The sequence below is a fragment of the Plodia interpunctella genome, chromosome 29 (genome assembly GCF_027563975.2).
Source record: "Plodia interpunctella isolate USDA-ARS_2022_Savannah chromosome 29, ilPloInte3.2, whole genome shotgun sequence".
NCBI classification, from domain to species: Eukaryota; Metazoa; Arthropoda; class Insecta; order Lepidoptera; family Pyralidae; genus Plodia; species Plodia interpunctella.
This window is the reverse complement of record NC_071322.1, coordinates 184,750-209,918: the sequence shown is the minus strand read 5'-3', so window position 1 is coordinate 209,918 and position 25,169 is coordinate 184,750. Positions and strand designations below refer to the sequence as shown.

The following is a 25,169-nucleotide window of genomic DNA, read 5'->3' as shown; positions in this document are numbered from 1 at the left end:
AGTACTCAGTATCCAGCGGTGGATTAGAACACGTTCTGTAGTCAGACTAGAGAAGAGAGAAGAAAGAGTTGTTTTGTTTAAAAAAAGTTGGGAAGTTGAATGAAATCTTTTATCACATTTTTCACATGAATTAATTATTTGGTTTTTCATTTGGCCAGCAAATAATAATATGGTAGGCAATAAAAAAAACAGGCGGCAGTTCTTGTGGCGGCAGCTCTTGTTCCATAAAAAATCATGATAATGGTCAGTTAATCAAACACCCTCTAATTTTCTATGTCTTTGGTATTATGTTTATTTATTTATTGGCACATCAACAATATAAACATAGTCATTACATTTTTACATTAAATCTTAAAGTCTAGTTCTAATGTTAACATCTTTTACAGACGTGCAAGGCATTCCACATTATGTTCCTATATTTCGAACCAATGAGTCGCACGGGATGCACAATATGGAGAGAGAGAGCCTTTGACACCGTGCATTTCGTTCGAGTGATATCGGAATGTCAAAATGCAATACGCCAGCCTCAATCTTTGTTTGCTGCATCAATGGCTGCATCGGGTCAGTTATAAAATTATAATGTCAAATAGAAAGTAACCTCTCAAGCTTACCGCAATTAAGCAACCGCTTTGACGGTACACATAGAATATTATTAGCATTAAATATACCAATATTTTCACGAGTCTACTACATATCTTTTTAAAAATCAGTTTGTAGAATTGTAGAAAAAACTGGATTAATTTAAACCGGTACTGAATCCAACTACTGGATCAACGTAAATCGACGATCTTCTCTCTAGTCTATGGTGTGCTCTGTCTATCTATGACTATGAAAATTTGTCAAATTGGGGAAATTGTAGAGATTTTATTTTGATAAGATTTATTTTCATGTATTATCACTGTGAAAACTTGGAAAATACGTAGGTATCATTAGTTTTATGTGGTGCAACATGATTAAACATTAATACTATAAATCATTGTACTAAATTCTTGTAATGTTACAAACCATAATTTCATATTGTATTGTGTCTATAAGCGTCATCGGCGACATAACCTTTAAAATTGCGTAAATTTTTCTCAGTGTTTAACAATTTTTTCTCTTTTTAGACAAAAGAAGTCCAAGAAGTCGTAAGTAAAACGCCATGGCGGACGCAGCTGCCAGACAGCTGCAATACGAATACAAAGCAAACTCGAATCTCGTGCTCCAAGCTGATGTGCGATTGATAGAAAGAAGAGGTCGTGATGAAGCCACAGGGGAAGTCCTCTCCTTGTCTGGGAAGCTCGGCGGGACTCGGATGGGTGACCGCGCCCAGCGCACTAAGCCCGAAAAAGCTGAGGAAAGGAAAGCGAAGCGGCAAAAGCGTGACGAAGCAACGTACGAATTAACCAAGTCGAAAACTTCCCGCGTCGCTTGGGCTGACGACACACCGGGAGTACTGTACAGGCCTCGAGCTCAACACACAAGACATGCTTACGAACTACTTCTGTCTTTTATGCAGAGTGCACTCGGAGACCAGCCTAGGGACATCCTCTGTGGTGCTTGCGATGAGGTATTAGTTGTGTTGAAGAATGATAAACTTAAAGATCTTGAAAAGAAGAAAGAAATTGAACTGCTTTTGGGACCCATATCTGATGAAAGGTTTGCCTTGTTGGTGAACTTGGGTAAGAAAATTACCGACTTCAATATAAGTGCGGCAACTGAAGGAAGTACAGAAATAGATGAGACGTACGGCATTAATGTGCAATTTGAAGAGTCTTCTGAGGAGGATGATGAAGATGCTTATGGGGAGGTCCGCGAAGAAGACAAAGAGGACGGTGAAGGCTCAGAGAATGAAAAGGACAAAGAGAGCAGCGGTGAAGACAGCGATGGAGAGGGAAGGAAGAATGCAATACACACAAATTTATCAGAAGAACAATCACAAAAGCGCAGAGATGCAGTTTTGCACCCGATGGATATAGATGCTTACTGGCTCCAGAGACGGCTTTCCCGACACTTTCCTGACGCTATGGTGTCTCAAGCCAAAGCCAGTGAGGTTCTAAAAGCTTTAGCAGAAGCTGCTGATGACAGAGACCTGGAAAATAGACTAGTCTTGCTGCTCGGATATGACTGCTTTGAGTTTGTCAAGACTCTCAACAAGCACAGACATACAATTTTATATTGCATAAGATTAGCATCAGCCCAGTCAGATAATGAGCGAGCATCCATACGAGATGAGATGTCTCGGCAGCCACATTTACAGAAGATATTGGCACAGTTGGAAACTGGTAAAGGTGATGATGACAACGCCCAACAATCGGAGGCACCTCGCAAACGTCACAAGTCAGAAGTGGAGTCTGGGTTGGGACAAGTGACCGGGTCCCGCACTGTACTTCAGTTGGAAGACCTGGTATTTGCTACAGGGGCGCACTTCATGGCCAACAAGAGGTGTCAGCTGCCGCCTGGCTCATTCCGGAAGCAGAGGAAAGGTTACGAAGAAGTACATGTCCCGGCATTAAAACCAAAACCTTTTGAAGAGGACGAGACTCTAGTAGCAATAGAAAAGCTGCCAAAATACGTCCAACCAGCTTTTGAAGGCTTCAAGACTTTGAATAGGATTCAGAGTCGCATATCGAAAGCAGCTTTGGAATCTGATGAGAACCTGCTTGTCTGTGCTCCAACAGGGGCTGGTAAAACCAATGTAGCATTACTGTGTATATTGAGAGAGGTTGGGAAACACGTTAACGACGACGGTACGGTCAATGTGCACGATTTTAAAATGATATATGTCGCGCCAATGCGCTCTCTTGTACAGGAAATGGTGGGTAACTTTAGCAAACGCCTTGCCCCATACAACATGAAGGTGTCTGAGCTGACAGGCGACCACCAGCTAACAAGGGAACAGATTGAGGCGACGCAACTCATTGTCTGCACTCCGGAGAAATGGGATATCATTACCAGGAAAGGTGGAGAGCGTTCGTTCACCAATTTAGTCCGACTAATCATAATTGATGAAGTCCATCTCCTACATGACGAGAGAGGCCCGGTGTTGGAGGCTTTAGTGGCTCGTACACTGAGGACAAGAGAACAAACTCAAGAGGAGGTTCGTCTTGTCGGTCTGTCTGCTACGTTGCCCAACTACACTGACGTTGCAGCTTTCCTGCGAGTAAGGCCAGAACATGGATTATTTTATTTCGACAATTCTTTTAGGCCAGTCGCTCTAGAACAACAATACATAGGAGTTACAGAGAAAAAAGCGCTAAAACGGTTCCAAGTCATGAACGATATCGTTTACGAGAAGGCCATAGAGCATGCTGGAAGAAATCAGATATTAGTATTTGTTCATTCGCGCAAGGAAACAGGGAAAACTGCGCGCGCAATTCGCGATATGTGCTTAGAGAAAGACACGCTTGGACAATTTCTTAGAGAGGGTTCGGCCAGCATGGAAGTCCTCCGAACGGAGGCGGAACAAGTTAAGAATCCAGAACTGCGCGAACTACTGCCTTACGGTTTCGCTATCCATCACGCCGGCATGAGCAGAGTAGACAGGACCTTAGTAGAAGACTTATTCGCCGATAGACATATACAAGTGTTAGTATCAACAGCTACGCTAGCGTGGGGCGTGAATTTGCCGGCGCACACGGTAATAGTGAAAGGAACCCAAGTGTATTCCCCTGAAAAGGGTCGTTGGAGCGAATTGGGAGCTCTAGACGTGTTACAAATGTTGGGACGAGCGGGCCGACCGCAATACGATGATAAAGGTGAAGGCATTCTCATAACCAACCATTCAGAGTTACAGTATTACCTTTCGCTGCTGAACCAGCAACTGCCCATAGAGTCCCAACTAGTTGCGAAGCTCCCGGACATGCTCAATGCTGAAGTCGTACTCGGTTCAGTTCAGAGCGTCCGCGACGCCGTCACTTGGCTAGGCTACACGTATTTATATATTAGAATGCTCCGTCAACCAGCTTTGTATGGGATTTCGCCAGAAAAGATACAAAATGATCCGTTATTAGAGTTACACAGGGCTGATCTCGTTCACACAGCTGCAAGTTTGTTAGATAAAGCTGGTCTGATCAAGTATGAGCGGAAATCTGGTCATTTCCAACCGACGGAGCTGGGTCGTATCGCGTCCCACTTCTACTGCACGTACGAGACCATGCAAGCGTACAACCAGCTACTGCGCCCCACACTAGGTGAAATTGAATTGTTTAGAGTGTTTTCACTATCAGCTGAGTTCAAACATGTCACAGTGAGGGAGGAAGAGAAGCTAGAGCTGCATAAACTTATGGAGAGAGTTCCGATCCCGATAAAGGAAAGCATTGAGGAACCGTCAGCTAAAATCAATGTGTTGTTGCAAGCGTACATTTCACAATTGAAACTCGAAGGGTTCGCTTTGATGGCAGACATGGTCTATGTAACACAAAGCGCTTCTAGGCTGTTACGAGCTATTTTCGAGATCGTTTTGCACAGGGGCTGGGCCCAACTAGTGGATAAAACACTAGCATTATGCAAAATGGTGGACCGACGCATGTGGCAGTCGATGTCGCCGCTCAGGCAGTTCAGAAAAATGCCAGAAGAGGTGGTGAAGAAGCTTGAAAAGAAGAACTTCCCGTGGGAGAAGCTTTACGAATTGGGCCCAAATGAGATCGGGGAGCTGGTCAGGGCTCCGAAACTAGGTAAAATGATACACAAACACGTGCGGCAGTTCCCCAAGCTGGAATTGTCTACACACATCCAGCCCATTACCAGGTCTACGCTCAGAGTGGAGCTAACTATCACACCTGACTTCCAATGGGACGAAAAGGTTCATGGACAATCAGAAGCGTTCTGGATTTTAGTGGAAGACGTAGACAGCGAAGTCGTACTCCACCATGAGTACTTTCTGCTCAAAGAGAAGTACAGCAAAGATGAGCATCTTGTCAAACTGTTTGTGCCCATCTTCGAACCTTTACCCCCACAATACTTTCTTCGTCTAGTGTCTGACAGGTGGATAGGCGCAGAAACTCAACTGCCAGTGTCCTTCCGCCATCTAATCCTGCCTGAAAAGAATCTGCCACCTACGGAACTCCTGGACTTGCAGCCGCTGCCTATATCCGCCTTACGGAACCCCAAATACGAAGAGCTTTACAATGAGGCTTTTCCGCAATTCAACCCAGTTCAGACTCAAGTGTTCAATGCAGTGTACAACTCTGATGATAACGTGTTTGTGGGGGCTCCTTCTGGGTCTGGGAAGTCAGTAATTGCCGAGCTATCTCTGCTGAGATTGCTATCAAGCAACGCCGCGGCACGAGCTGTGTATGTGCTGCCCAAGGACGCTCTAGCGGACATCGTGTTCGCTGACTGGTATCACAAATTCGGCACCAAATTCAATCTCAAGATAGTCCAACTGACGGGCGAGACCGCCACCGACCATAAACTTTTAAACAAAGGCCAGATTATAATAACCACAGCGGAAAAATGGGACGTACTGTCTCGAAGATGGAAAGTCCGCAAAAGCGTGCAAAGCGTCGCGCTGTTCATAGTGGACGCACTGCAGCTGTTAGGTGGAGAAGAAGGACCAGTTTTAGAGGTTGTCTGCTCAAGAATGAGATACATAGCCTCGCAAACGGGGAAGCCTATTCGTATTGTGGCTTTATCGCTGCCTTTGGCTGACGCGAGGGACGTGTCCCAATGGCTGGGATGCAACGCTAATGCGTCTTTCAACTTCCACCCAAGCGTACGCCCACTGCCTCTGGAGCTACATATTCAAGGGTTCAATATTTCCCACGCGGGTTCGCGGCTAGCAGCTATGACGAAGCCAATTTATAGTGCTGTTTGCCGCCACGCTGGTTCCAAACCGTGTTGCGTGTTCGTACCGTCGCGGCGACACGCACGCCTCCTCGCGGCCGATTTACTAGCACTGGCCGCCGCGCACGGCCGTCCCACGCGCTTTTTACACGCAAAACCTGAACTAGTGCAGCCGTTCTTGACGAGAATACAGGATAAGATGTTGAAGGAAACCTTGTCGGCCGGCGTGGCGTATCTCCATGAGGGAGTTGAACTCAACGACCGACGCATTGTCCAGCAATTGCTGGAGTCTGCCGCGGTTCAGCTTTGCGTGGTGGCGGCTGAGCTGGCGTGGGCTTTCGCGGCACACGTGCACACCGTCATAGTCGCCGATACGCACGTTTACAACGGCAAATTGCATGCGTACGAGCAATATCCCATCACAACTGTGTTGCAGATGCTAGGGCGCGCGTGTCGACCGCTAGAAGACGAGCACTCTGTAGCAGTGCTGATGTGTGTCGCGCATCACAAGCCTTTCTTCACCAAATTGCTCAATGACTGCCTCCCTCTTGAAAGCCACTTGGACCATAGGCTCCACGATCACATGAACGCGGAAATCGTCACTAAAACCATAGAGAACAAACAAGATGCCGTGGACTACCTTACGTGGACTTTCCTCTACAGGAGGTTGACGCAAAACCCAAATTATTACAACCTCCAGGGAGTCACTCACAGACATCTGTCCGACCACCTCTCGGAGCTGGTGGAGACGACGCTGACAGACTTGGAGCAGTCCAAATGTATCGCGATTGAAGACGAAATGGACGTGCAGCCCCTCAACTTGGGCATGATAGCGTCATACTACTACATAAACTACACTACCATCGAGCTGTTCAGTCTGTCTTTGACCAGCAAGACCAAGATCCGAGGTCTGCTGGAGATCATTTCGTCTGCGGCTGAATACTCGGAGCTCACCATAAGACATCGCGAGGAGAATATCATAAAATCCCTAGCTGGGAAAGTGCCTCACAAGCCGCAGGCGCCATCTGGCGGCTCCGTCAAGTACAACGACCCTCATGTGAAAGCGCACGTGCTTTTACAAGCTCATCTCTCCAGGATGCAACTGCCTGCGGAGCTCCAAGCGGACACGCAGAAAGTGCTAACGAAAGCAATACGATTGATTCAGGCGTGCGTCGACGTGGTCTCGTCTTCAGGCTGGTTGTCGCCGGCCGTGGCGGCCATGGAGCTGGCCCAGATGGTGACCCAGGCCATGTGGGCCAAAGACTCTTATCTGCGTCAATTACCGCACTTTACGCCCGAGCTGGTGCAACGTTGTGCCGAGAAAGGGGTGGAAACAGTGTTCGACGTTATGGAGCTGGAAGATAATGCTCGAGCGAAACTGCTACAGCTCTCCTCCAACGAAATGGCGGACGTGGCTCGCTACTGCAACCGTTACCCTAACGTAGACCTCAGTTACGAGGTCAAGAACTCGCGGCGTCTCAGCGCCGGCAAGTCTATTGAAGTGGAAGTTTCTCTGGAGAGAGAGGACGACGTCGCCCCGGTGATTGCTCCGTTCCTGTCGCAAAAGCGCGAGGAAGGCTGGTGGGTCGTGATCGGGGATCCAAAGACGAATACTCTACTGTCTATTAAGAGGGTTTCACTCGCGCGTTCAGCTAAGGTTCGACTGGACTTTGTCTGTGGCGCTCCGGGGCGGCACACTTACACGTTATACTTCATGTGTGACGCGTATCTGGGCGCCGATCAGGAGTACAAGTTCACTGTGGACGTGGGAGAGGCTGACGACTCTAGTGGGGACGAGTGAGGTAGCACGAGTCGTGAGAGAGAGCGATAGAACAGCGGGAGATGTAGCTCGTTTGAAACGGAGGTAATTTAAAGTCTTTTTGTTAATTTGATTAAAACGTGAGAAGTGACATAAATATAAATAGAAAATGATGAAGTTTCAATAGATCGGCTGTGTATATTACGTGTTTCCGTTTCACTATCGAGTCGATTCGAAGTGAGACGCAGCGAACCAATGACATTGCAGGGTGGTCGTCGTTGCGTCACAATGGCGCGCTGTCATTGGTTTACTGCGATCGACTCTGCTGTAAGATGTAATAATGATCGGCGATTGAAGCTCCACGTATGATGTACTTTATTTCGTGGCGCGACAAAACTTGTAGCATAGCCACTACTTTTAAAACCATTGTAAAATGTGTTAAGTCGGCACCACACTGTCGCCCGAACTCCAGACACACGCCGACGCGAATGCGTGAACAATTCGCAGTTAGTGTGAGTGTTTTTATTTACCGCAATGAAATACCAGCAATGTATACCGAATCCGCAATATTGTTGACAAACTGTTCGACGACAGTGTGGAGCCGGCATTATGCTCGTGTGTGCATTTCATGTAATTTAAGACATAATTTTAGTTTTAATTATTATTAAATATATGTTTCCAATAATATCGAGGCGTTTTGATTAATTTATGTTATACTAAAGACCTGTCACAGCTTCGCTCGGATATAATCAAAATAAGTTTTAGTTTCCTCTGGAATCACACGATCTATTTTAAAAAAACAGCTCAAAATCAGTAGCGTACTTTAAAGAACTAAGCTACATAGGGACAGACACCGAGAAGGGACTTTACTATATAGGTAATTTATTTATTTATTTTATTTTGTTCGGAGAACATAGTCTTAAATAAAAATGCAATTTCCATTTACATATTCTCGCATGTAAAAAGCTAAGAAGCTTGTCTGTTTAAGTGAAATATATTATTTGTCTCTCATCAGAATACAAGGATCCTGTTGGCCTACCACAGGGCTTTGGATTCGCCGTATCCACCAGCGGCTGCATGTGGTTGTGGCTACATAAGGATGTGGTAAATGTTACTATAAGAACAATTCACCCATTTAAATTTCCCTTATGCCGGTATAAACTATTCACCGATAAATATTGACTGATAAAGATTGACAGTTCGTCGAAATTTAGCGATTTCGTCATAATATCTTTTCTTTGCAGTAAAAAACCTTGCATGTACGCATATTCGCGTCGGCATATATCCGAGTTCGGCGATAATGTACGAGAACAGCCGGCGTAATACAAAAATAAATACATGAACCTTAGGTACTTATAAAAAGTCCCTGTGGCGTCTGTCTGTCTATATGAACGCAATTGACTCAAAAACTGATTGGACTGATTTTTATACGGGTTTCGCCAACAAAGTGTGAGTAAAGTTTAGGTGTATAATTTATGGTTTTAGCCGAGGGGATGGGTTGCTAGTATATATATTTATATATATAATGTTTGTTTGCTGGTACACTTAGCGCCATCTGTTGACGCAATAGTATTTCCAGATTGGATTGCGAACTTTTGTATGGATTTAATCCCTATTCCCTTTCCGTACTGTTAAAAATATGTAGATCGGTGAAATTGTTTAGTCGTAATTATTTATGTTTCAGGCCTGCTCCGCCTCTGACACCGCCCCCACCGCCGCTGCCGCCACGGAATGAAGAAATTAAAAACAATTAAATTTTGTATATATTTCTTTTCATTCAAATCCTAAAAAATATTTAAGATTTCTTAGTCGCTTTACATCAATAAGACTTTATATTGAATAACTTTTATCGCAGTGACATTAGTTCTTTGAACAATAGCTTTCATTGATTCTTTGTTCTCAAAACAGAGTAAAGTAACACGTGTTCATTTCTGAGAAATTTTTGGCAAATTGTATTTTATTGCATGTATGCCATATGCAAGTAACACGTGTTCATTTCTAAGAATTTGCCGAAAATTTCTCAGATATGAACACGTATTACTTTACTCTGTTTTGAGAACAAAGAATGAAAGCTAATTGTTCAAAGAACTAATGCCACTGCTATAATTTCGGTCACCGCCATCTACTGGGGCATTGGAATACTACCTGTTTACGCAGACGCAGAATTAAAGTTTGAACTTGATTTAATTAATTATTATTAGTTGTATATTTAATAAATTATAACTACATACAAAGTAATTCGGTGCATACCTACTTAATTTCTGTTTCAACTACACATACTTGGCAAACTTACAAGCCGGGGATATGGGAATGTACCTACTAGATTTTTAGTCGCATACTCAGAATAAGAATGTTCTTTCTTACTTCACATTTCAAAATATCACAAATTTAAGAACATTATACATACATACATATACCATAAACTATATATGTATTCGTAAACAAGACAGATGTATTTGAAAATCAAAATAAAACTTACATAAATTCTATATTTGATATATATGGAAGAAAATATTAGAGAAAAATAAAGTTCACATAGTAAAATACAAGCATGTTAAAAATATGTTATATACTCTTATATTTTAGGTTACACACTGAACAGTGTTTCATATATCATTATAACATATTCCGTATCAATCTCAAGCTTGACGTTGGCAAAATCATCGTTTGGGAGAACGATGGAGCTGTGAAATAAAAAAAAACGCGTGACGTTACCGGCGTGAGCACAGAACAAAAGTACGGCGTGAGACTTTCGAGGTGCTTACCTACTTTGTGAAGTAAGTTTTAAACTACCTACCTACTTATGTATGATAAATTATCTTCTCTGTTCGATATTTTTGATATTTAAGTATAACTAGTTATTTCTATAGTTGTGCTATGTGATACATAAAACTTACTCAGTTGTTTCTTTCCAGACTTCAAACTTTCCAACAAATGGCTTGTGAGGACGCAAGGTACGTACATATCCTCTATAAATTTTTAGAATTAAGTACCTACTTACGTAACATGAGTTACCTATCTATCTAATAAGAGATTGTGTTTTCATGTCTTTCAAGGATCGAAACAGCATAAAAACAGGTACTTACCTATTATTACAATGAAAAGCGTGGTTTTGGGGCTCGATTGTTTTGCTTTTAAAACTTACTAGGTACCTACCTAAATACCTACACATAAATACTTACACTAGTTTTGACTAACTCACGCAAAGATGAATTATAATAACAAATAAGTATCTAACTAAAAAAACTCACGTTTTGTGCTTTTTGGCATGACACGAAACTGCTAGCTTGAGAAGGTTGATTGGGAATATGTCTGTGTTCATCATTGTGCATGACCATCTCACGCACCAGCTCGTATGAAGAACCTAGCTATATTATGAATAAATTATTGCAGAACTCCATTATTGCCTACAAGTGGCGATGCGGCCACGAGGGCCGGAACGTGGTGGCGGCGCGCGTGGCGGGCTCTGACCGGGGGGCTTTGCCGAAAGTAAGTTTATTCAAGCTCAATAACTATTAATCATATTTCAGTTCAGATTCAATTTTTGAATTTCTGAGAAGAGGCTTTTAGGTAAAAAATCAAGAACAGCTGTTGCAAATAAACATGCCATTACTGAATGGTCTATTGAAGTAACAAAATAGGTAGTATAAAGGTTTTTGCTAAAGTCTATTTAAAAAAAAACAGTAGTCTGTATCCCAATATGTAGGTCCCCAGAGGAGGCGTTTACACCCTTACTGCCTGTGGTCAAATTAATTGCAAACATTTACAGTTATCAGAAAAGTAAAAAATATTTTAACAGATTATGCTACATTACATAAAGAATTTTTCGTAGAAAGTAAGTATAATAGTTTTCTATAATACAATGTAACCACAGTAGACTAAAAGGAATTTTGTTTTCGATTTCGTCAACTGATACAACTACATTATGCAATGGAAAACTATAATACTTTGTACTAAAATTCTTTACCTAGTGTGGCATTATCTAGTAAAATATTATTTTTTCACTTAGAAATTAGTAAATTTGTGAGGTGGCGCTAGTGTGCAGTGTGGGAAAAATCGCAAAGTAATAACTCCACTTTTGTTTTTCATCAGATCATATTTTTTACCCAGAAACAAAATAAAACTAAATGTATGCTTTTTTGTTTTTAGATGGAGCACAGTAACACCCCCAGGATCGGAGGATGATGTGGCCGCGTTTGCGCAGGAAGCGCTGGAATATTTTGAGACGATTAGGCGTAATCGCGAGCACTTCTACCGGCTGCGGCGTCTCGAAATTGAAAATCTTCCACCCGCCCGGCGCCTGCCACTTACGTCGGCCCAAATGGCCGAATTAAATTACCTATGGTCAAAAACTGTTGCAGCCGCCGAGAGTCGCGTTGCAGCGCGTCTAAATAAATTAGGGAGCTCTGTCCACTAAAATTTTGTCTGGTTAGTTATCTTTACTATAAATTGCAATCCTAATTCATGCACAGTTTGTAAATCGATCTAGCTATTTTCGGGAATATGATGAATACTATCAATACAGTATATATATCATATCTCCGAACACAGCTGGATCAATATATAAACTGCATAATAAATTCTTGCAATTTATACTAAAGATAACTAACTAAGATTATAATTCTAGTTAGGACAGAGCTCCCAAAATTGATTATTAATGAACTTAAAATTAAAATATATTGAAAAACAAATTGTCATTTCTTTTTACTACCCTTTGTTTTCACATAACTTTGACATAAACATCATGCCAGCTATACCTCTACACTATCGCCGAAGTCATTGCGCAGTTTGTATGAGAGCTTTTATATATCGCAAGATGAAAGCAGCAATGTCCGCCAAAATCGCCAACTACATTGTTGGTTTTTCATTGCAGTAAATAAAATCTCTACAAACTAGGCAATGTTCATACAATCGCGTCGCTATCTGTCCGATTCGATGATAGTGTGAGCCTACATATAATCATTAGGTATCTACTATGCAAATTGAAAATTGGCTAGAAGGTTCTGCTGTTAACAATAGATGGCGTGGCAGGAAGTTTAGGAAATTACGTAAAAAATATTTTCGAGTCACAATAATGATTATTATAACTACTCAACCGATTTTGAGGAAATTTGCCACAGAGACAGACGAAACATCCAGGTGTGACATAGGCTACTTTTTTATTTAGAAAAGTTGACCCCATGGTAAAATTTGAAAATTTATATGAAAAAATGTTTTGTACTCTTAACTCCGGAAATACTGTACGAACTTTAATAATTTTATACTTTAAAACTGGCTTGCTGCAATTTATATCTTGAAGTGTGAAGCTGGCGTAAAAAGTATAAATTTATGATTTATTTTATGTAAAATTCCAATCCAAATATTTTGCTAATAATTCCCTTAGATGGCGGTGTTACTTTTTGAAACGCGATATGGTTTCGTTTTCTCAAGAAGCTAAGTACCTGGTTCACTTACGACTTTTTAACCTTTGTAAATATTGTAAATATTTGTAAATATTTGTAAATATGTACATAGTTACGGGAAGATTCTAAGGACTAGCTACATTTTTTGAAGGGTCATGGATGAGAATTCATTCATGACCTTTATATCCTACTAATATTATAAATGCGAAAGTTTGTTAGTGTATACGTATGTATGTCTCTTTCACGCAAAATCTACTAGACTGATTATTATGAAATTTGGTACACGGGTAGAAAATAATCTGGAGGGTAATATTTACCTCGAAATTCCCACGGGAGCGAAGCCCCGGGGTGCAGTTTCACCTTATAAATAAATGAATAGTAGGTACATACCTAATCAACGCCATATAGAGACGGATATTTACCATTATGTAGTTGTTTATACTAGCTTTTAGCTTTTGCTCGAAGTTGCAATATATTTAAAAATCATTTACCTATACTTTGAAACGGGTCGTAATACATCGATATTTTCCAAGAACTACACGTGTTACTTTCCTGGATTTTGAGAACAATGAAGTCATTGTTGAATAGCTAATGGAGCAGTCGGTGTTTAGTTATGACTTGCTATTTAAGTGCCATTGACAATGATGTAAAAATAAAAAATGTTAAAGATAAAAAAAGTAAACATTTATTGATAAATAAGATTTAAATTTCATGTGTAGTATCATTTTAATGTATCTACATATCCCCATGTTTCACAAATAAAATGTTTATTTATTAGAACAAAAACAAAACCGAAAGAAAAAAAACCTGTTTATTTACTAGAACAAAAACAAATAATTACCTATCATTAGAACAGATGTTTTATTTTAAATTACTAAGCACGTCTCCTTATATAAATCTTTGAATTTAAATATCTTTGTAAATATAAGAACCATATTTTTTTTCCTCAACATATTTTATTTATTTCTATTCGATCTATAGATTGGATACATTAAATTCCTAAAAAAATAAAGAAAACTTAAAAAACACACCTGGTTACTATTAGCGCACTGGCGTTGGTACTTTTAAAACACTCCAGAGGTGTGTCGTAGCACCGGCGCAAAGGAAAAAAAATAACACCTTTCGTCACTAAAGCCGCACCGGCGTAGGAGTAAAGAGAAAACACGCTTCGTCACTAAAGGCGCACTGGCGGTCGAACTTTTAAAACACCCCTTGCGCGTTGGTAGCACCCGCGGGAAGAAAATAATGAGATCACCTCTCGCGTGTAATCGGCGCATAGCTGTTACATTCGGTAAAACACGCTACGTGTGTTTTTAGCAGGCAACGTGTTAACACGTTGACCGCTAACAATATTATGAGCTAAGCCCCTGTGACGCATTTCCACGCGCGATGCGTGTGTTGCGCATATGCGTAGCGACAAATAGAGTTTCCCATCAGCTGTGCGGCCATACACGCTAGCGGTGTTGAATTTTTCGCAACGACAGTGCGCCAACCCACGCCAGCGGTGTTTACGATGTTCCGTAACGGCAGTGCGCTTCGCCCACGCCAGCGGTGTTCCCGATATTCCGTATCGCCAGTGCGCACAACACACGACGAGCGTAATTTTAAAACCCTACGAATATGCTCATTTCAAACAGATGTGTGTTTTTTTTTCTTCTCGTTTTCAGGAATAAAAAGTATCCCAATCGATAGAGCAAATTCTCATGAATAAAATATGTTTAGTGAAAAAATGTCCTAGGAGTCATATTTTCCGAGATAATTGGACTGGAACATTTCTAAATATACTGATTTAATTTATTTGTAGGTTTTATGTTTGGTATAAATGATGTTGGCTCTAGTCAAGTTGCGAATTCTGTTTGTGTATTTTCACAATCTGTAAGAATTATGACGAAATAAAAAGCACAATGAAGGCGAAACAAGATATTTATTGATAAATAGTAATATTAAGTAAGTTTTCTTTCCGTTTTAAAATCTATGCAATTAGAAATAAATAAATATGAACAAATCACACAGAAACAGACGGCCCACCCTATTGGTGGGGGTTAGTGCCCCTCCACATGAATCTGTAGGTAATACTATAGCCAGCTTTTCCAAGAACTTTTTTATGGTAGGTAAACACATAATATCTCTTTCATCTGTGGTCCGGCCTCTCTTTCTTACATGTTGCGAAGTATATACAAAAGATATATACATTTCACCACGCAAGAAGGAGCGTACTGGGACACAGATGAAAAAGATGGAAACATATTACCTACTTAGCATTAAAAAGTTCATAGTAGTGCTAACTCTAGTATTACCTATAGATTCAACACCGCACTATCCTGTAGAGTTCGACCCAGACTATAACTCTTCCACCGATCATGAATAAATTATATTCAAGCTAAACCAACAATAAATATAAATATACAATTTTAAAATGTATCTAAAGCACAGAATGACTTAGTGAGGGACAATGAAGATGAAAAAAGTTACGAGTACGTAAATCAGTGTGTACGTAAAAAAGTGAACTTACTGTTCACTTTTTTACGTACACACTGTAAATTAATATTTTTTAGTTTTACAATTTATGTAATTAAAATAAACGGCCCACAATAATAAAAAGATTTACATAGTCATAAAAACAAGCAAAATCAACAAGAAAAACATACAAATATAATAATTAAAAAATATATACGAAATCGTAACTATAATGAAACGATAACAAGCAAAATCAACAAGAAAACCTAAACACAGAAATAACAATATAAAAATAATAAAAAACTACAACAATACTATATATTTACAAAATCCTAACTAAAGATCTTCGTCCAAATCAACACGTGGGCAGAACACCTGTAAACTCAAAAAAAAACTTGTGAATTATCCGTTAAAACTATTTTAATAACTAGAATTTAGGAAATGTTAATTGACGGCCCACCTAAAGAGTAGGTAGGAAGCAGTGCACCACCAATACCGCACTGCTTTGTAGAGCTCGACCCAGACTATAGCTCTTCCACCGAACGAAATTATATAAAACGGTAATAACAAGCAAAATCAACAAGAAACCCAATAGTATAAAATCGTAAAAATCAACAACTGTAAATAAAATCAAATTTAAAAGCAGAATAACGGAACCAAAAGCATAACGCGGATGAAATAACAAGTTAGGAACGACTAGATAAATGAATAATGAAAGGCCTCGACGAAAGATATTAAAAATGAAAGATAATGACATACAGTAGATACATACTGGTAAACATAATCCAACGAAACTACTAATTTAATATCTATGAAATTTACGGAAACAGTTACCCAAACATAAGCCCGGTCGTTTCGGGCACTGGGGACAATAAAACAAGGTAGCTTTTCTTACGTTCTGGTGATCTAAGCAATATCGGCAATCTTTTCGTTTAGTTCTGCCTTTGATATTTTTGGGTAACGATTCAGCCACATGAATATCATCACCATTAGCGGTTTTTACAGTCGGAGCGTTAGTCTGTCTGTTAGTTTCTTTAATTTTTAACAAATTTCTAACAATTTCTAAACGGTAGTCATAAAAATTACGGATTTTATTGTCGGAAGGACGTGGCTGAACATTATATAACATAAAAGCATTTAATAACATGACTTGCATTACATGTACCAGTATTTTTTTATACCATCTAGTGGATTTATTATAACAAGGATAGTACGCGAGTAACTGATCTTTTCTATCCACACCTTTCATATTTTCATTATACTTTACTACTACTTCCGGTTTTTGTGAAATTTTACCATATTTGTTGGTATGATTCACCAAATGTGAATCATGTTCTGTAGAAATCATAATCACATTCCTTTTATCTTTAAAATTAGAAACACAGACTCCGCGAGAATTATATCTAGACAACAAATCGCCCCTCTTAAGTTTCATTTTTGTAATGCAAGGATTGCGCGATCTGTTAGCTCTGAGGGTGCCGGTGACGTAAGTATTTTTAGCTAACAGATCTTCTGCAAGAGTAACACTATTATAAAAATTATCCATGTACAAAGAATGCCCTACATTCAAATAATCTTCCATTAACATCATTACAACTTTATCTGCATGACCTTTTCCCCGAAGTTCAACGTCATGAGTTCCGCAATACATATGAATTTTCTGCGTTATGCCATTGGTATCCGTAAGCACATATAATTTAACGCCATATTTATGCCTTTTCCCTTGTATATACTGTTTGATTTTTAAACGTCCGCGCCACAAAACTACAGTTTCATCTATAGTTAAATTTTTCGGTGGTACTACTAGAAGCTTCATTAAGCTGTTAAAAAAAGAAATAATAGGCTTTGTAAATCTACTGGGATCGTTGCTATCAAAAGTCAGGTTAGGATCCGTGAAACTCAAATTACGTAAAATTAACAAAAATCTATCGCGGCTCATATACTTTGCAAACGGTGCTTTGAATAAGGGATTCGTATTCCAGTAATCATTAATTCTACTGATTCTAATGTGGCCCATGTGAAATAAAAGTCCTAAAAAGGTATACATTTCGTCAATATTAGTTTCGTGCCACCTAAATATTCTACTTTGGAACTGATCAGTTTCCAACAAAACTTGAACCGCGTGAGTATTTATACTCTGTACAAGAGTGGCCATAAATGTGACATTAAATAACAATTTAAAATAATCGATAGGGGACTCAGCTGTTCCTGCGTTGATGTGAGGCCAGGTGTTGAACGGTAAGCGCGGCAACTGGCCATCAGCTTGCCAATCTTGCGCTACCACCTCGGCATCCTCCTCAGGCTCCTCAGAGTGGATGTCCCCACCGACTTCCTCCCCCTCACTGGATGAAGAACTTGCACCTTCATCCCTGTGATAAATAAAAGGAATAATTGTAATTAAATAAAGCAACAAAAATATGAAAGACAAAAGCTACAGGAACATGAACAGATTCATATATATGCAATTGCAAGTGAGTCTATTTTAGACGAACTCTTGCGGCTAGATGAGGAGGAAGAAAGCTTAGAAGGGTTTCTTTCTAATAAAGGAGAAGGCAAGAGATGTCTCGTACAAGGCAAAATACATAAATAATCAAAATTTACTTCTCCATCAATGATCACGTATGTATAATAAAGATTACTAGCTGCGCCCTGGGGCTTCCCATAGGAATTTCGGGATAAAACGTGCCAAATTTGTTATTACATAACAATCAGTCCAGTATATTTTGCGTGAACCTTACAAATTTTCGAATAGTTGGAATAAAATATCCATAGTGCATTAAAAATACAAACAACGCCATCTAATATTTGTATTGAAAGTTTTGAAACTTGCATTTAGCAAGTTTTTCACAAATTCCAAACAAACAAGCTCACTTTAGCATTTATAATATTATTTTCAATATTAGGGGATTAGTAGAACTAAGTACACTTAGATTCCTTTTTCAAAATAAACTCCCAAATGATATGTGTAACTTCATATTTGAGAATAAAAATATTTTCTCTGTGTTGTGATAGATTTATGGATAAACACAGAAATATTAAAATATCTGGGCAAAAATATATCGAAAAAATAATAGAACAGAAATAGAAAAATAAAATAAAACTGGCTTACCCTTCAGAATCAGCGAACAACATTTCCATCTCGGCATAAACTGCGTCGGCGGCCATAATGTACTAGTCACAATATCACTGCACGGTCACTTCACTGGAAAGGTCGGCAAGGATATGAACCCTTTCGAAAATTTACATTTTATAAAAGAAGACATATGAAGAGGTGGGGATGACCACGTGCACCTGCAGGCATTCGTCAGATTTATGGCCCGGTAATAAAACATTAGGACAGTGTGCAACTTCTTTGGAAAATTAAACTTTATCTTTACTACAACAATACCTCGTATTAACAAGGTATTGTAGTGTTGAAAATGTGACGCGGGACAATATATACAGCCATACACAATGCACCAAAGCAAACCGGTGATTGTTTTGTCGGTTTCTACAAAGTGTAGATAACAAAGGCGATAGAAAAATCTGAGATAACATCAATAAAAAAGCGGCAAATTAGCTTATCTTAATTATATTCTCTTATTCACATTGTGAGTTAACCATATGCATGTTATTTTTTGTTTTTTGTATTCGAAAGTCTTATCAACGTACCTATTGGACATTTAAACCACAAAAATGTATGACGTTACAAATTGTTCGCAAAGATACCTACCAAATATTTTCTTGTAATAAATGAGCAGAAATAATTGATGAAATGATATTTTAATTTTTAGGGTTCGTAACTTAAATAGATATAAAAAAATCGATTACGAAAACGTATCGATTCTGGTACTATGCATGTCATGCACTACACTACAACAATGTGACGTTTCACGTTTGTCATTCCTTCCGGTGGCGCGCGCATAACGCATATGGTTGGTGGTTTTATTTTTGTAAAAGGTATGTATTTCTTATTTGCTTTCCAAAATTTAAATTTATATTCATGGTTTCAACATCATGTTTCACTTATATGTATGTACTTAGAACTAATTTATCTTCATTGTTTGCAGATTTATTACGTAGTTAATGGCAATGGGCAGGTAAGTTTGGTTTATAATTAGGTTAGGTAAATAAATAAAGAAATGAGTATAATACCTGTGTATTTAACTAATACAAACTTTTTTTCACGCAGTTCAGGGAAGTCGAGAAATTCAACAGGTACCTATAGTGGGGTTTGGGTGGTGTGCTTCTATGTCTAAATTAATGTCTTGACAATTTTGGTCTAACTTGTGCATTTAAAAACCTACTAACACTGTGTCAAAATAAAAACCCATGTTTTCCGCTTGTGTGTAGCATGGCAAATCTGCTAGCTATAAATATCACGGTGTAGGTATATCTACCTATTTGACTGACGTGTGTGTAATCCTGTCGCATCGGCGTGCACAACCATTTGTTCTTGCACTAGCTTATTGTGTTTAACTTGGTAATGGGTTATAATAGATATCTATTGACAGCACTGAAACCCAAATATCGTGGTGGCGGCGGCTGCGGAAGTGGTGGAGGAGTTTGGGCCGGAGGTGGAGGAGGTCGCAGTCTGAACCGTGAGTATGTTTATAGAATAGGTACTTGCTGTGAAAATTTGTCTCTTGCATAATAGTAAGTAGGTACTGTGTGCGAAGTAGAGTTTGCAGTAGGTAATCGAATTTGCAATATAACTTACTAAGAAAATACTTAGAAAAATCTAGCATTACATGCATAATATCCCCATGAGTAAAATTCATTACAATCTTGATCTTGCAGTCTGTATGAACACCATAAAAATTACTGGACAGATTTTTGTACAATACTAGACGGGGTACTAAGTAATTACCAATATTTATTTAATTTTTTTTTTAATAGAATTTACGAAAATGTCGTGGACCAGCCGCCTGCAGCCATGCTGGTGGAAATATTGGCGGTAATAATCATTCATTATATTACACACTCAAAACCAACACTGGTTTCTCGCCAAACAAAGGACATTACTACTACTTATAAAAAATATTAAAATATTGCAGTAAGTTTACTGCCTATGTCATGTCTTCTTCGAAAGAGAAAGGTCTGCTGAGTACATAAAAATCATCAATCATTTTCAATTTAAAGAGAAGTAAGAAAAATAACAAATAATTGGAATTTTTTTAAAGTTAACACAAAATAACAGTAAGAGTGAAAAAGATTCTAACTCAACTTCAAGTTTGAGTCATTAAACCAAGCCCCGGAAACCATTTTTATATTTTTATGTAAGGTATATTGCCCAAAAAAATAGTGTCCTCAAACATAATCATTTAAATGTTTATTAGTCATATCAGTCGTCGTTTTACGCAGCTAAAGGCAATCTTAGGCTGCATTCCCCCCTCCTTCAGTCGGATCCCTATGATTATTGACTCGTGGTCCCTCATGGCTGAGGGTCATGTTTTAGTGGACGCTGGGGGTCATTATGTGACTTTTCTTGGCAATATTAATGGAGTGGTTTGCCATTGCCTTCTCCATTCCACACACTACTCATACATGAGTCAGATTGATATACAAACTCATGTGGTATGAGTAGGAATTGAACCTGGGACATTTCGGTTCAAAGGTCACTAACCTATACACCACCACCACTGCTTCTTTGAGATGTTTGCCGCATACAGTAATAAGTTACATAGTTTTAATAGCTAACACTGGGCTCCGACGTTCAACAGCTGAAGAAACAACCGGGGAAAACTCTCAGGGAAATGACAAGAACACGCCAATTTTAAATAATTTATTCTATTCACAATAATTACTTGAAACTAAAATACTGTTATATTCGGCAATCCACCTTAAAGAAAAGCCTCTACATATATAAAAAAAATATCTATGTATGTACAGCGATCAGGCAAGCCTTGCATTGCAATATGCACTATTATATTCGAATTGTTCTTTGCTAGCAAAAATCTATATGTAGATTTAAATTTCAACTAACCAAATACTTCTTCCAATAGATAAACATCTGTGTGAAATCTGTTTTCGAAAAAACTCCCAAGAGTTTTAGTTTTCAATTTTGTGCCGGCCATTAATTATAGCGGGAGTTCGCCGAACTTTGGCGAGTTCGCCGACAGGGTGCCTCAGAGTTCTTTTCGAAAACAGATGTAAATTTTACGCCGAAATGATAACGGCTAAATCTAGGTTTATCCGGAAATAATCAAGCTTTGAAAGTCAGCGGTAGACTTAATTATACGTAAAATTTCGACGTCAATAAGTGATGTATATCTTATAATAATTTGAACGTAAAATGTGAATGTGCACATTACTCTGGCTCGTGGCCATTATTAAAATCTCCGGTCGCAGCCTTGAAATGTTGGTGTTTTCTCACGTGTTTGTGTAGATTGCTCTTTTGAGCGAACCGATGAAGACAAACTTCACATTCAAACGGTTTCTCACCGGTGTGAGTTCTTATATGCTCGTCCAACGCCCGCCTGCGGCAAAAACGCCTCAAACAAAACCCACACTCGTGAGGTTTCTCACCGGTATGAATACTCATATGAGATTTCAAGTGAGATTTCTGATTAAAACGCTGAAAACAAACATCACATTCGAAAGGTTTCTCGTCAGTGTGCGTCCTTTTATGACTCTTCAGGACGTGCAAATGGCTAAAACGACGCGGACACACGTCACACCCATAAGGTTTCTCACCGGTGTGAGTCCTCAAATGCTCCCGTAAAGTGCCCCTAAAGTTAAACCGACGCTTGCAAATGCTACATTCATGTGGTTTCTCGCCAGTATGCGTCCGCATATGGTTTGAGAAATCGTGTTTACGTATTACTGTGTACGAACAGAGTTCACATTTGAAAGGTTTCTCGTCTGAATGTATTCGCACGTGTTCTTTCAAGTGATGTTTCCGTTTGAAATTCTTTTGACAAATGTGGCATTCGAACGTCAGAGGTTTCTCATCGAGTTTGACGCCGTGCGTCACTAGATGATTTCTCAAATGCACTTTTTGGACAAACTTTTTGTGACAGACACTGCAATCGTAGGGTTTCTCGCCGGTGTGCGTGCGGAAATGTATTATTAGCAGACTTTTGTACTTAAAATTTCGTTGGCAAATGTTACATTCATGCTTTTTCTCGGCGTCCAGTGTTGTTGCTATGTTTTTCGACTTTCTGTTCGTTGTTACAGACTTCATAGGGCGAGCGCGACCTGTTAAATAAAAACTGTGTCACTTTAACCTAATATCCAAACATAAAATACATAAATGCACTTTCTATTTCATTCAAATCGCCACAACTTTACGTGTTTTCTTATTTTTGACATCATCTTGACCGCTATCCCTCTCTAACCTTACGTCTCTCTTTAATATGTCCATCCTATATTAAAATAATCATCACATCGAGTGTGTTATGGCTAACACCTCGTCTGAAGGCACTTACCGCCATCTAGTGGCAGGTAGTCGCATACACATTATAATAATAATCGATAAATACACACATTATAATTATTATAATAATAAATGTTCATTTTTCCTCCCCACAACCAATACAATTATTTTACAGTTAACAATAAAAAGTAAACACACATTTATCAATCAAAGCGATCCATACATACAGTGATTCGACAGTCGACAAAGCAGTCAGGGTTGTCACAAACATGAAAGGTGTGATAATTAGTTTATTTTCCAAACTAGCTTTTGCCCGCGGTTTCGCTCGCGTGAATTTCACACCGCAACAGGTATTTTTCCGGGAAGAAAAATACTTTCAAATCATTTATTTTATTTATTTCGATCTTTGTTTTATTTTATTTTATTTTAAATCTTAATTTAGGTCTATTGTATAACTTTTATTGAAGTAACATGAATAAAGACATATTACATGTATGCAAAATATCAAGAAGATTGGTTGAGTAGATAGAGCGTGTTGAGGTAACAAACTTACTTCCGCATTTCTAATATTAGTTAGGATTAAGTTTCTGCCCTTGATTTAGAGCCGTATGACGCGTTGGGAACAGCCCCTAAGATGTGGCCAAAGGCGATTGCAACAAGTTTTAAATTGTTTCGGAATAGCAAATTGCCACGCTCATCACATTATTACAAGCAACAATATCATTCCCACAGAGGGTTATCGTCAGGGCCGATGTAACATCATCTTCATAATTCTAAGCTTATTTTTTAACGCAACCGGAAACGTGCATATATGAGAGAAGTTACCTTTTGCTCGCGTTTTTCTGCCTTCAAACAATGTATCGTTCACATTGCCTATGCCTGTGTCCAGTCCATCGTTCACTGCTTCCACCAGAATTGTTTCGCAGCAACTACTTATATCACTGAAAATCATTATATAATTTTTATTAGCCGGCCCGGGTGCAATATTATGTTAATACTAGCTTTTGCCCGCGGCTACGCCCGCGTTAATTTTACGGGATGAAAGTTGCCCTATGTTCTTCTCCATATTTCAAAATATGTGCAAAATTTCAAGTAGATTGGTTGAGCACATAGAGAATGAAGAGGTAACAAACAAACCTACTTTCACATTTATAAGATTCCTTTGCACTATCTAATAAAAAAGCCAGCATTTTGATGCAGGCTTTTGCGTAGTTGAGATCTAATTGTACATTAATTACCACAGACAGATGCAGCAGAGGACTTATTCTTTGTAAGGATCAATAAATTATATTTGTTGATCTTACCCTTCATCAATCGGTTCTTGCTTAATCTCTGTAACGGCCACACAAAAGTTCTGATCATCGGAAACTGAATGTTCTTCTCCCAATGGATCGTGGTCATCCATTTCTTCAAGTCTATCATCAACGTTCTAAAGTTTTACTTTTACAGTAACCTGAGAATGAATTGTAGAAAGTTGAACAATATTATTTCACTATCAACTATGAGACATATAGCTTATAGGCAGCTGATAGGCGACAATAGCAGACCCAAGGGGGGCCAGTGGCCGGTCATAAAATCACAATAGACTCTTTAAGAATTTTAATTGTCTATTTTATGCTGACCCCGAAAGAAACTGGGAACATAAGAAGTTCACGAGAAATACAACAGGAATCAATATGACAATCAAAACACCATCAATGAGATACCACTGCACGATATCTCGCAAGTTATCTAAAACTGACACAGCGCACCACTTCCTCAGTAATATGGTTGTCGTAACTTGAATAGATTATCTGAAGCTAATAACATACATCTGTCGATAAACATTATTAATTTACTTACGATAATGCCACAGAGTTGTGACAGAAATTATCATTTGATGCGAAATTGTTGAATTGGTAATACTTAATTTAAAGTTGTGCGAGAATCAAATAACATCAAAACACTGGTTAGTCCGCCCATAGTAGATTCAGATTGTTCAATCCTTTCATTTGAACTACATTACATAGGTACCTCAGTAACATGTTCTAAAGCTGCTGTTCGTGTTCATTTTTGCCATTAAACCAATAATATAAAAGTACTTTCGTATAAAGTAATATAAGAAACAAACAAATCACAAAATCAATAAGTTTAGTCTAAAAATGGTGCAGGTTGTGAAAAACAAACTTCCTTTTCCTTCACCGACCAAGTCTAGCTAGCTAGCGTACGTAGAGTAGGTACATGAGTGAAAGAGAAGCAAGAGAAGCTAAAGTACAAAAATTTAGGTAATGTCAATGTCATAACTTTTTTCAATATATAGAAGACCATTGACTATCCTGTTTTACTCATACGTAGCCTGCAGTGTTTTTCTCCGTGGTTTTTCTGCATTTGCCACAGATATTACATTGAAATCTTAGATTGAAATATCTGTTAATATTAAGTTATGAAG

At 38.9% G+C, this 25,169-nt stretch overlaps 3 protein-coding genes and 1 long non-coding RNA gene across 7 annotated transcripts; 3 read left to right on the top strand and 1 right to left on the bottom strand.

Annotated features, from left to right (window-relative positions):
* Positions 1–783: 783 nt before the first annotated feature.
* On the top strand, positions 784–8,212 carry Brr2 (Brr2 U5 snRNP complex subunit). Its single transcript, XM_053766322.2, has 2 exons — positions 784–919; positions 1,107–8,212. The coding sequence occupies exon 2, from the start codon at positions 1,142–1,144 to the stop codon at positions 7,565–7,567; it is 6,426 nt and encodes a 2,141-aa protein (XP_053622297.1). The 5' UTR covers positions 784–919; positions 1,107–1,141; the 3' UTR covers positions 7,568–8,212.
* Positions 8,213–8,506: 294 nt separating this feature from the next.
* Positions 8,507–14,259, top strand: LOC128682208 (uncharacterized). Of its 3 annotated transcripts, none has more exons than XR_008406094.2 (6): positions 8,507–8,629; positions 9,210–10,302; positions 10,441–10,479; positions 10,582–10,603; positions 10,919–11,014; positions 11,675–14,259. XR_008406094.2 is itself a non-coding variant. In XM_064436934.1 (6 exons), the coding sequence occupies exons 4-6, from the start codon at positions 10,460–10,462 to the stop codon at positions 11,940–11,942; spliced, it is 384 nt and encodes a 127-aa protein (XP_064293004.1). In that variant the 5' UTR covers positions 8,507–8,629; positions 9,210–9,284; positions 10,112–10,302; positions 10,441–10,459; the 3' UTR covers positions 11,943–14,259. The 3 variants fall into 3 exon arrangements, 2 of the variants coding, with proteins under 2 accessions (XP_064293004.1, XP_064293003.1); XM_064436934.1 differs by lacking the exon at positions 10,582–10,603 and having other exon boundaries at positions 9,210–9,284; positions 10,112–10,302; XM_064436933.1 differs by lacking the exon at positions 10,582–10,603.
* Positions 14,260–17,709: 3,450 nt separating this feature from the next.
* LOC135310012 (uncharacterized) lies at positions 17,710–20,320 on the top strand. The gene is made up of 5 exons (XR_010370304.1): positions 17,710–19,323; positions 19,434–19,463; positions 19,556–19,581; positions 19,878–19,964; positions 20,263–20,320. It is a non-coding gene; the product is annotated as an uncharacterized LOC135310012 (long non-coding RNA).
* Positions 20,321–21,133: 813 nt separating this feature from the next.
* LOC128682231 (gastrula zinc finger protein XlCGF8.2DB-like) lies at positions 21,134–24,967 on the bottom strand. Of its 2 annotated transcripts, none has more exons than XM_053766844.2 (4): positions 24,584–24,967; positions 24,046–24,194; positions 23,567–23,682; positions 21,134–22,563 (listed from the first exon to the last, which is right to left on the bottom strand). In XM_053766844.2, exons 2-4 carry the CDS (start codon positions 24,144–24,146, stop codon positions 21,674–21,676), a joined length of 1,107 nt encoding a protein of 368 aa, XP_053622819.1. In that variant the 5' UTR covers positions 24,147–24,194; positions 24,584–24,967; the 3' UTR covers positions 21,134–21,673. The 2 variants fall into 2 exon arrangements, with proteins under 2 accessions (XP_053622819.1, XP_053622820.1); XM_053766845.2 differs by having other exon boundaries at positions 24,755–24,953.
* Positions 24,968–25,169: the final 202 nt, after the last annotated feature.

What these genes read in the sequence shown, in the direction of transcription:
- Brr2 (XM_053766322.2), top strand. Translation starts at nt 1,142, where the DNA reads ATGGCGGACGCAGCTGCCAGACAGCTGCAATACGAATACAAAGCAAAC.
- LOC128682208 (XM_064436934.1), top strand. Translation starts at nt 10,460, where the DNA reads ATGGCTTGTGAGGACGCAAG. An exon ending in ATGGCTTGTGAGGACGCAAG is followed by an intron (nt 10,480 to 10,918) that starts GTACGTACATAT and finishes AAATTATTGCAG; the next exon opens with AACTCCATTATTGCCTACAA. An exon ending in ACCGGGGGGCTTTGCCGAAA is followed by an intron (nt 11,015 to 11,674) that starts GTAAGTTTATTC and finishes TTTTGTTTTTAG; the next exon opens with ATGGAGCACAGTAACACCCC.
- LOC128682231 (XM_053766844.2), bottom strand. Translation starts at nt 24,146, where the DNA reads ATGGATGACCACGATCCATTGGGAGAAGAACATTCAGTTTCCGATGAT. An exon ending in CAAGAACCGATTGATGAAGG is followed by an intron (nt 23,683 to 24,045) that starts GTAAGATCAACA and finishes AATGATTTTCAG; the next exon opens with TGATATAAGTAGTTGCTGCG. An exon ending in CAGAAAAACGCGAGCAAAAG is followed by an intron (nt 22,564 to 23,566) that starts GTAACTTCTCTC and finishes TTTATTTAACAG; the next exon opens with GTCGCGCTCGCCCTATGAAG.